At 41.0% G+C, this 12,378-nt stretch overlaps 1 protein-coding gene and 1 pseudogene across 1 annotated transcript in view; both read left to right on the top strand.

Moving 5' to 3' along the window:
- prkn (parkin RBR E3 ubiquitin protein ligase) overlaps positions 1-12,378 on the top strand; it is a 186,033-nt gene that overhangs the window by 156,518 nt on the left and 17,137 nt on the right. The window contains exon 8 of the mRNA XM_051917228.1: positions 12,092-12,153. Within this exon, the coding sequence (XP_051773188.1) occupies positions 12,092-12,153 (62 nt within the window). The remainder of the gene's footprint in view (positions 1-12,091; positions 12,154-12,378) is intronic.
- On the top strand, positions 6,747-6,865 carry LOC127525597 (uncharacterized; annotated as a pseudogene).

Below are 12,378 nucleotides of genomic sequence, written 5' to 3'. Positions count from 1 at the left end.
CAGGATTGCAGTGTGATAGAACCATAAGATCCACATTAAGTAGCTAACTAACCCCTGCGGTTGGATTAAATTTAGAGTTGCCGTGGACCCGCTGGTTTCATTTCCTAAAACATTTCTCGAGCGTGACTCAAACAGCTGCGTCAGTCAGCAGGAGGCACTATACATTAAGCCGCCTCCCTGCTGACAAACTGCGAATAGTAATTAAGCTATGAAAGTAGCTAAATGAGGCTTTAACAGTCGTGCCAGGCTTATGATGCTGTCTTTGTAACTCTGTGAGTGTGCGTCAAACACGCACGCTTTCAGTACAGATCAAAAAGATGGGTGGGAGTTAAACTTTGATCTTCCTCCTCTTGTTTGCATCTTTTGATCCCTCCCAAATGGTCCATACACAGGAGAAACTGTTTGAGCTCTGAGGATTTGAAGGGCTTCATAGTTCGACTAGTCAAATTGTCATGACACCACACGTTTACAAGCCGAACAAAAGATGTCTGTTTTGAGGCAAAGGCAGTCATTAGCGTGTGTCTGTATTGATTTCATTATGTTGTAATACATTTTCTTTTGTAAGTAAAATTGAATTGTACAACACAGCACAACTGATCAATTTAATTGCACAGGAGACTAAACAGATATTGACCAGCCAAGCATGAGATGTACAGGCTTTTTTTGCTGTTTCTTTGGCAGACATTTTATCATAGTTGTGCCTGGCAGATGGTGGATTCTCCAGCATGACAAAATAAAATCAATCGAAGTTTCTTTGTCTCACTGTGTGACTTTTCCCCTCATTGCAGTATATCACTTCAACTTTCATTTGCCATTTCAGGTCTTACTATGCTGCATGATTCTAAGTTGACCATGTCAAATGAATAGTACTTAACATCAACATTTTGCCAGATGCCTGCAGCGTTAGACCACTACTTCATTACTTCTCAGAGCCTCTTCTTTTCTTATGCACTATAGAAAGTTTATGAATCCCCAGGTATAATGATCCCCTTGTAAGGAACCACTTGTCCAAAATATAAAGGCATTTAATACAGTATATTTTAGTTGATAAAGACGTATAAAACAAGATTACATGGAAAATATTTACTAGCTATTAAGTTGACTGTATTTGGAATCTACGGAGACCCGCACATGACATGCAAGAAAAAAAAAAAAAAAATCGTGCACACAAATTAGTAAATCGAGGGAACATATTAGTCAATTGTGCGCACGATTTAGCCTACTATTTTTTTCCTGCATGTCATGTCCGGGGCTCCATAGGAATCTTATTTGGAATAGAATAAAATATTTGTGGATGGTTTGCAAGCAGTGTTTGAAAAATACAATACATTTTTTCGCTTTGATAGTAGTGATAAATCTCTTGATTTCCGACCAGTTGTCACAGTTATAGACTTTTATGTTCTGTTTTGTTTCCCTTTGTTCCTGTTTCTCTGCTCCATTTAGTTTTGGTTTCATTGGTTACTGATTATCTCTTTGTTTGTTTCTATGGTTTGATATAATTTCCTCCCAGAAGCATCTATACAAGCATCCGAATGCAAGAGAACATGACAGCATTTATTGCATTTTGTCTGCGCACTCTGAGGAGCAAGTTATTTATTATGTAGGGAAAAAAGCCACAGTGGCGTCACCGATTGCAGCAACTTCCATTTTTATTACAGATATTTTTCACCCGTTTCCCAGCAAGTGATGATTTTGTTATCTTGAACACATGATGTTAAAGCTGCTTTATCGGCAAATGTTTTATGCGATATTCCAATTTTGCACACAAGTTAAATTTGCAATTTGCATCCTTTTTGAAAAAAGTTGTAAAAACAAAATTGTACTGACACTAAACTTTTGAACGGTAGTCTATATTATATGGAAAAGAGCAGTTAGACACTTTTATAATAACTCCTTGTGTGTTCCACAAGAACTCATGCGAGTTTCATGTAGCATGAGTTAGTTCTTAGTTGTAGCATGAGTAACTTGTTGTCAAAAGTATCGACTTCGGTACCAAGTCAATACTGAAATTTTTAAAATGTGGCGATACCAAGCATTTCCCTCTAGCATTTTGAGTGCTGTTGAGCAGATTCCTAAAAAACACCTCTGATTGGCCATTGTGTTCACACGCTCAACAGATATGTCTCTGTTTGCCATTGTGTTCACGTGCTCAACAGATATGTCTCCGTTTGGCCATTGTGTTCACGTGCTCAACAGATGTGTCTGTGATTGGCCATTGCGTTCACGCACTCAACAGATGTGTCTGTGATTGGCCATTGTGTTCACGCGCTCAACAGATATGTCTGTGATTGGCCATTGCGTTCACGCGCTCAACAGATGTGTCTGTGATTGGCCATTGTGTTCACGTGCTCAACAGATATGTCTCCGTTTGGCCATTGTGTTCACGTGCTCAACAGATGTGTCTGTGATTGGCCATTGCGTTCACGCACTCAACAGATGTGTCTGTGATTGGCCATTGTGTTCACGCGCTCAACAGATATGTCTGTGATTGGCCATTGCGTTCACGCGCTCAACAGATGTGTCTGTGATTGGCCATTGTGTTCACGCGCTCACCAGATATGTCTGTGATTGGCCATTGTGTTCACGCGCTCAACAGATGTGTCTGTGATTGGCCATTGTGTTCACGTGCTCAACAGATATGTCTCCGTTTGGCCATTGTGTTCACGTGCTCAACAGATGTGTCTGTGATTGGCCATTGCGTTCACGCACTCAACAGATGTGTCTGTGATTGGCCATTGTGTTCACGCGCTCAACAGATATGTCTGTGATTGGCCATTGCGTTCACGCGCTCAACAGATGTGTCTGTGATTGGCCATTGTGTTCACGTGCTCAACAGATATGTCTCCGTTTGGCCATTGTGTTCACGTGCTCAACAGATGTGTCTGTGATTGGCCATTGCGTTCACGCACTCAACAGATGTGTCTGTGATTGGCCATTGTGTTCACGCGCTCAACAGATATGTCTGTGATTGGCCATTGCGTTCACGCGCTCAACAGATGTGTCTGTGATTGGCCATTGTGTTCACGTGCTCAACAGATATGTCTCCGTTTGGCCATTGTGTTCACGTGCTCAACAGATGTGTCTGTGATTGGCCATTGCGTTCACGCACTCAACAGATGTGTCTGTGATTGGCCATTGTGTTCACGCGCTCAACAGATATGTCTGTGATTGGCCATTGCGTTCACGCGCTCAACAGATGTGTCTGTGATTGGCCATTGTGTTCACGTGCTCAACAGATATGTCTCCGTTTGGCCATTGTGTTCACGTGCTCAACAGATGTGTCTGTGATTGGCCATTGCGTTCACGCACTCAACAGATGTGTCTGTGATTGGCCATTGTGTTCACGCGCTCAACAGATATGTCTGTGATTGGCCATTGCGTTCACGCGCTCAACAGATGTGTCTGTGATTGGCCATTGTGTTCACGCGCTCACCAGATATGTCTGTGATTGGCCATTGTGTTCACGCGCTCACCAGATATGTCTGTGATTGGCCATTGTGTTCACGTGCTCAACAGATATGTCTGTGATTGGCCATTGTGTTCACACGCTCAACAGATATGTCTCTGTTTGCCATTGTGTTCACACGCTCAACAGATGTGTCTGTGATTGGCCATTGTGTTCACGCGCTCAACAGATGTGTCTGTGATTGGCCATTGCGTTCGCATGCTCAACAGATGTGTCTGTGATTGGCCATTGTGTTCACGCACTCAACAGATGTGTCTGTGATTGGCCATTGTGTTCACGCGCTCAACAGATGTGTCTGTGATTGGCCATTGCGTTCACGCGCTCAACAGATGTGTCTGTGATTGGCCATTGTGTTCACGCGCTCAGCAGATATGTCTGTGATTGGCCATTGTGTTCACGCATTCAACAGATATGTCTGTGATTGGCCATTGTGTTCACGCGCTCAACAGATGTGTCTGTGATTGGCCATTGTGTTCACGCATTCAACAGATGTGTCTGTGATTGGCCATTGTGTTCACGCATTCAACAGATATGTCTGTGATTGGCCATTGTGTTCACGCGCTCAACAGATGTGTCTGTGATTGGCCATTGTGTTCACGCATTCAACAGATATGTCTGTGATTGGCCATTGTGTTCACGCGCTCAACAGTTGTGTCTGTGATTGGCCATTGTGTTCACGCGCTCAACAGATATGTCTGTGATTGGCCATTGTGTTCACGTGCTCAACAGATATGTCTGTGATTGGCCATTGTGTTCATGCGCTCAACAGATATGTCTGTGATTGGCCATTGTGTTCACGCATTCAACAGATATGTCTGTGATTGGCCATTGTGTTCACGCGCTCAACAGATATGTCTGTGATTGGCCATTGTGTTCACGCGCTCAACAGATATGTCTGTGATTGGCCATTGTGTTCACGCGCTCAACAGATATGTCTGTGATTGGCCATTGTGTTCACGCGCTCAACAGATATGTCTGTGATTGGCCACTGTGTTCACGCATTCAACAGATATGTCTGTGATTGGCCATTGTGTTCATGCGCTCAACAGATATGTCTGTGATTGGCCATTGTGTTCACGCGCTCAACAGATATGTCTGTGATTGGCCATTGTGTTCACGCGCTCAACAGATATGTCTGTGATTGGCTACAATGATCAAAGCTTCAAAAACATGTTGTAAATAGACATCTGTGACGCTCTTCACTGTGCGCTTACACAGATAATTATGGGAGCGTTTGAAAGCAGGTGTCTATCAGCTGGGAAATGCTGGTATTATCACATTTTTAAAATTTCAGTACTGACTTGGTACTGAAGGCGGTACTTTTGACAATACTAGCATTATGGAGGGCAGATGATGACGAACTCTGGTCGCTTGCACATGCACTACCTTCATGTGGCATTTTTATTGTATAGATAATGTGGGTATGGGATGGGCGGATTCAAACTGTGCGAGCACCACATCTCCAGTTTTTCTAGCTGATGTGTGCTAACAGCTGTGCCATAGCTCTGACCTTAGGTAACTCCACAGGAGATATGCTAGACTAACTGGTCTCTTTCCATATGTCTCTCTGTGTGTGTGTGTGTGTGTGTCCTGAAAAGTTCACCTCTCAGTTTGCTACACTCCTTGATTTCTATGGTAACAACATGTCATCCCTCTGTAGTCTTTATCTTTAATTATTTTTAGACAAATGTGAGCCTTTTTTCCCTCTATAATTCCAATATTTGCTGGCAGCCTGCGAGTCCCCCGGCGGGTCCAGTGCGATTAGTGCGCTTGCCCCCATTTGCATAAGAAAAGTGAGCTGCCGTTTGTGCTAGCAGCCCTGGAGGAGGATTAGCAACATTAGCATTCTGCAGTCCACAGGACGGTGTGTGTGTTGGAGACTTCAGCTGCTACAGGTTACTACTGTGTGACCTTTAGAACTTTCTCCATTTTTTGTTGTGGAAATATCAGTGCAATATGTGGCTATTTGCTTCTATCTAATCAAACTGGAGACACATTAGAATGAAGGTGTAAATGCAATATGGCCAGTGGTGTAAAGTATTTGAGTAAATGTAATTACTGTACTTACATGTAAGTATCTTTTTGGCTACTTTGTAGTTTTACTGAGTATCAAAGATATTAGCTACTTTTACCCTCTACTTGATTACATTGTTGAATTAGTATTTACTCTTTACTCCAATACATTTTTGATGAGTAATGCAATTACCCTTTATATTTTGCATTGCACCTAACTTTTTCTGCAGCAGTTTATTTCTGCTACAAAAGTAGTGATATTGCCATCTACAGGGCACTGAAAGTGATCTTGTGCGTTTTGCCCTTACTCACCCAAACTTGTCAACATGACTACTTTACAGCAATGCTTTAACAGGTAGTTGTAAATCGCAGGTGTTTCATATATGAGATGAGGTCATGGCTGCAGCTGGTGATGAGGCCAAAACCAGCACATCCAGTGCATGTAGTCTGTAATGATGGGTCGGCAGAGCGGGGATCCATTTGCAGCTTTATTAAGAATAGTAGATACACAGGTAGACCGGGGCAAAGGCAAAAACATAAACAGGGACAGGCAAGGGTCGAGGCAGGCGGCAGACAAACAGTATCGGGTCACAGGCAGAGATCAGGGCAGGTGGCAAACAAACACAGTCCAGTACACAGGCAAGGTTCAGGGCAGGCAGCAGAGAATCACAAAGAATAAACAATCCGACAGAAACCAGGAAACAGTCCACAAGAAAACGCTCAGAGTTGATCACCGGGGCAAATCAAGACTTTGCAATCAGGTGGTGTGTGTGTGAGTCTTTTATAGTCCAGGTAGTGTGCTAAACTGTATGTGGCAACAGGTGATAGGTGTGGAGTGTGCATGTGATTGGCAAGGAGGATTATGGGAAATGGAGTCTAGGAACTGACAGGAACAGACGGTGATCGTGACATAACGCCCCCTTCCGGAAGGCGCGTCCTCGCGGCGTAAATGGTACAGATAGGGAGAGGGGGTGGGTGCATTGGAGACGTAGACAGGAACAGGGTCTCCAATGCAGATCCAGGAACTCAGGCAGCCACGGTGGGTCATGTGCCACGGATAGCCATGGTGGGTCAGGTTCCAAGGGCAGCCATGGCGGGTCAGGTGCCACGGGCAGCCAAGGCGGGTCAGGAGCCACGGGCAGCCATGGCGGGTCAGGAGCCACGGGCAGCCATGGCGGGTCAGGTGGCTTGGGCGGCCACGGTAGGTCAGGTGGCTTGGGCGACCACGGCAGGTCAGGTGGCTTGGGCGACCACGGCAGGTCAGGTGGCTTACGGCCATACCACTTTGAGCACGCCCGATCTCGTCTGATCTCGGAAGCTAAGCAGAGTCGGGCCTGGTTAGTACTTGGATGGGAGATTGCCTGGGAATATCAGGTGGTGTGTGTGTGAGTCTTTTATAGTCCAGGTAGTGTGCTAAACTGTATGTGGCAACAGGTGATAGGTGTGGAGTGTGCATGTGATTGGCAAGGAGGATTATGGGAAATGGAGTCCAGGAACTGACAGGAACAGACGGTGATCGTGACATAGGCTTTGACTTTTAATTTTATTTAATATTATTTTATTTATCTGTTATATTAAAGAAAACGTTTTGAAGGGTATTGGTTTTCTGATGCCCTTTTTGAGCAGTTGAGCTTAACTGAGACTTGAAAGTTTGCAGACATTTAAGAAGCTGTTGTTGAACTTGATTTATTGCAGTTTTTGAGGTGCTCAGGTTTATTTCGACTTCAGAAACTAAACATGTGATTGCTCTTCTCACAAATCAACTGTTTCTGGTTTTTCACTGGCACGTCTCTTAGGAGTTAAAGACTAGTGCATCTCTGAGCCTACATTCAGCATGAGTAAAATACTTAAGTACTGTTAAAACCAGATACTATAAGACTTTTACTCAAGTCGTATTAGAATTGGTGACTTGTAACTTGTAATGGAGTCATTTTTGCTGTAAAGTATTTGTATTTTTACTCAAGTATGGTTTTCAGGCACTCTTACACCTCTGAATATGGCCAGATACTGTCTGGTATGTTGTAAAGGGGGAGTGTTTTTAGGGAAATCAGCTAATGTCTTACTTATAGGCTGCATCCGAAAGCTGAAAAATGCTGCCTTCGGAGGACACATTCCAAGGTAGGGAGGCATCAAGGCACGTCCGAATCCAATGTTAGCTTCACTTCTTGTCTCCTGAGATACCTTCATCTAATGGATTTTTGAAGGCAGAAGAGATGTATCCTTCGCTGCCTTTGATATCCCACAATCCTGTGTGTTCCATTCCGCGCCATTTGAGCTAAAAAATAAAGATGGCATCTGAAAGATGTGGTTGGTGGTAAATGTACAATTTTGACCAACTTTTTCCATTTATGTCATTTCTAGCGAAAATGTACTATTATATTAATTAAATATTCGCTTAGTTTTCACTCAGTTTTGCTGTAGATCATTAAACCATTACACTTTCTCAGAAGTCTGTCCTAAATCAGTTTTGTGAGGTACCTTCGTGCGCAAATGCTATTGCCAGATAAGGCAGTGAGACAATAAGTCAGCTGCCTTAGCTTTCAGACACAGCCATAGTTGTCTCTGCACTTCTTAGATGGGAAAGAAGCTCACAAAATCAATTTTAAAGAGTTAGTTTTTTTTATTTTTAAGGGTTAATTCTGTTATCATTTAATCACCTTTATGTCATTCCAATCCCATTAGACTTTTTTTTTTTTCATCTTTGAAACACACATGCTGATATTTTTATTTAACCTGAGAGATTTCTGTCCCACTGTGGAAAGTCCATTCCACTAAAGACCGTTACACACCAAACCGATATCAAAAACAGCGTCGAAAGCCGAGTGTTTTGTCACCTCGCATCGTGTGCGTCTGGCCTAAAGTCCACAACGAACAGCCAATTAGTGCATACATTTTGCACCTGCTTGAGAGGAAATAACTGTCTATACCAGCAGGTGGCAGTAGTCTGTATTGGTCAGTCAAAAAGGGAAGCCAACATTAGGACAGCGGATATACAAACCATAAACAAAGCAGCGCTTGCTTACCATTTTGAATATGAATCACATTGATCACTTTCTTCATTCCAGACATCCATGTTGTTGTGAAAATATTCATCTATAGAAATGCTCAGTTAACATGAAGATGTAAAACTGGAAGAGCGTTCTTGATGTTTGCTCACTTTTATCACTTTAACTATAGAGTGGTGCAGGTATGACATCAGAACCCGGAAGACTAATTCGCCGCTGGTTCCTTTAAGATTTCCTATGGGGTTTTATAATGGGGTTTTTCGATTTATGTGTAAAATAAAGCCTGTGGTAAACATAACTTGGCTATACTTTGACGTTTTGTTCTACAACATAAATTACACCCACCCATAGCGAAAACTCAAATTTTTAAGCAGTTATGTTCATTTTTGAAAATGTATGTTTTTAACAAGATAAGACAGCTTGGGGTGCGAGTGTGTGCAGTGCACGTGGTAGAACAAAACATCAAAGTATCATCAAGTTATGTTTACCACAGGCTTTATTTTACGCATAAATCGAAAAACCCCATTATATTTCTATGTTTCTATAAACTTTTTTGAAGTTTTGGACTATCAATGGAGAGACCAAAATATCTAAGTTTCATTTATAATATCTTCATTTGTGTTTCGAAGAAAGTTTTATAGGTCTGGAACGACATGAGAGTAAATGATGACTGTCATGTTTTTTTTTATGTTGAAATTCCTGTTTCATTTGTTCCATTTCCTGCACTGGTTTTTGTAGTCCTTTTGTAGTTTCATTTCATATTGGTTGCCCTTGATTGTATCCCCAGGTGTCCATTGTTTCCTTGTTAACCCTTGTGTATTTAAGCCCTGGTTTCTCTGTGTTTTATTGTCAGTTGTTATATGTGTTTTCCATCCTTTGGATTCTGTTTATGGTTTGCTTTTTTTTATAATAAACTGCTGCATATAGATCCTTGCTTCCTTCTGCTTCCCTGGATACCCCTGTCGTTTAGGTGAACTATCCCTTTAAGATTAACAATTTAAAGCCTTTGAATAATAAAGTAAAGAACTGTTTACATTAAGATTAAAATTGATGTTCAGGGATTAAATTTACTGTCTTTTGTGTCTGTCAAGATGTTATTTAATGGCTTCAAATGAACCCAGACAGCTTGCATATTTTCTCTATCTATTCACACAAAAGCAAATGGTGGGGAGCGGCAAGTCTATGATGTGAAAGTCCTTCTCGCCATTTTGATAAGCATGTGTTTTGTATTGTATGCACTCTGATGCTATCAGCCTTTATATCTACATTCATCTTTAGAGATCACTCCATTTCACTCTTGGTAATTTAAAGTTCCACTCTGCTTAGGTGTATGGAGAAGTCCAAGGATGTGTGTCTGTGTGTGTGTGTGTGTATGCCATCACATGCAGATTAGAGTAGTCATTAGTCTCCTAAGGGATAATTGGTGTGTAGCACGAATCTTTGGTCTAAAGCAAAGCGTTTCCCTACAAAAGGGACCACATCATTACATCACGGTTGTTAGAGGAGAGGATTGGACTGCCACTTCGAGGTCGGATCCCTGCCTAAGCTCGCACACATTCATCTTCACTCATTTGCCATCCATAATTATCCTGTGTGGATTTAACGGCAAGCTTTTTTCTGCGGACCAGAAATATGAGGGACCTCTTTGGCTCTGTTCCCCATTAAGGTGCTTCTCCTCTCCTCCTGGAGATTAGGTGGCTCAAATGAAAGGCGTCTCCTCTCAGAGCGTGACCCTGAGGTGGCTTTTGGGTGTATATCAGCATCGCAAGTGGTGGGTCTCCTGAAGAGCATCGCTCATTAGCGTTTGTGTGCGCCCGAGTATGGGATATGGAGCGTAATGTATGTTAATACATGCACTTGTCATTTCTTGTTGCATTTTGATAAGGAACGCCCTGCTGAAATGACCAGCATACTGTTTGTTGTGTTTTGGATAGCGGCGTGATAAACAGGCTTCTTGGCTAGCTTGATGTGCAAGACTTCAATGGTCAACTAGTGGGACTAGAAAGCTCATGCTGGTCAACCAGCTTCACCAGCTATGTTTTGGTATAGGGGAAGTGATAAATAAGTGGCTAGATGAAGAAAAAAATCTTAATTTAGAACAAAGTAAAATTTATTTTGGATTCATATGATTTTGAAAACTTTAATACCATTTTCAACAAAAGTTTCAATTTAATGACTCCAAAAATGTCATGTGGTATAACCATCAATTAAATGTATGCACATATTTACTTTACACTTTGAAAACAAGTGAGTGTAAACATCTAAATTATTAATTTTTAAAGTTGTAACATTTTTTGGTAAAAAAGTATAGTTTTTTTTTACAACTATAATTAATTATTAATTCATACATGACATTGATTTGGGATCATAGGGCATTTTGTGAGTTTTAACCTTGCCTTGGAAATAAATGTTAAATTAATTCACATTTTTAAAGACTTATTGACACTGACACTGCTGGGGTCCTCTCTGTATCATTTCCTGTTTAATGGGTTTTTCTTTCTGTATGTTTTTGCACATTGATCACACCATGTGACTTTAACAAAACTGCTTCATTGTTTTTTTTTTCTTTTTTTTTCTAATAAATAATATTAAAAGATTATGCTAAACTGCTTAACAAGATTTTCTTTTCATGAATTTCATCCTGTTAATAAAGGCATTTTTCTTCATTATAATATCATGACCAGGGTTATTAGAGTTAACTAAAACTAAAACCATTTTTGTTTTACTTGAAATAAAATAAACATTAACTAAATTAAAATTAAATATAAAACAAAACTTACACTTATTTGATTTCAGCTAGTTGCCAAAGCAACATTTCTAATTTTCATTTAGTTTTACTTGATTTGGTTTAACTCAAATAAAATTAATAAAAACTAGACATTTAAATAAACAATAACTAATAAATATCATAATGTCTCCTAACACTTATTAGGGCAGTTGCATCACTCTGACACATTTTTCGGAACATAATTCAGAAATTACAATATGTGTTCATTATAGAAGAGGTTTATTCATGTCATTGTCAATTGCCTTTTGAATTTACTATTTTCGAATAAATGAATAGATTTACACACACACACACACACACACACACACACACACACACACACACACACACACACACACACACACACACACACACACACAAAAAGAGTGTCATGTCACTGACCTTGATAGACATCACCAGTCAGACCACCACAAAACCAACACTAACTAGCATGTAACATGGAGCAGGATGGGATTTCATGCTGGTCTAAAGGCCTATTCATACCAGAAATAAATAATCAAAATAAAAAATAGCATATCATTTAATCACCCTCTTGTCCTTGCAGAGCTGCATGAATTTATTTCTTCTGTGAAACACAAAAGAAGATATTCTGAAAAATGTCTGTGTTTACAATCAAATGGGTTCCAATGTTGTTTGAACCCCAAAACTCTTCAAACTGTTTTCACAGAAGAAAAACTCATTTAAGTTTGGAATAACAAAAGGGTGATTAAATGATGATAGATTTTTTTTAGTTGTGGGTAAACTATCTGCTTTGCACAGCTGTTTCAGCCCATACTAATGTTCCTGACTGTATTACTCTTGTTCTTTCTCTGTCTCTAGCCGGCTGTCCTGATTCACTCATTAAAGAGGTTCATCATTTCCGAGTCCTGGGAGATGAGCAGGTAGGTTTGGACTCTGAGATCGGCAGGTCTCATGCATACACACCTTCTCAGCAACCTTCCCTGTCCTGATCACGGCTCATGAGAAATCCAAGTTTATCCTGATTGTCAGATGGTCACATGCGAGAGGCTCTTAATTGGCCCATCTGCTGTTCCATGCCATTCACTAAGGCCTCCGCACGCAACAAGACCTCACCTCCGTTCTGTCTCACCAGCTATCCTTGCAGT

The sequence above is a fragment of the Ctenopharyngodon idella genome, chromosome 13 (assembly GCF_019924925.1).
Source record: "Ctenopharyngodon idella isolate HZGC_01 chromosome 13, HZGC01, whole genome shotgun sequence".
NCBI lineage: Eukaryota > Metazoa > Chordata > Actinopteri > Cypriniformes > Xenocyprididae > Ctenopharyngodon > Ctenopharyngodon idella.
Note: the sequence above shows the minus strand (reverse complement) of the source record. Positions and strands in the feature narration are given on the sequence as shown.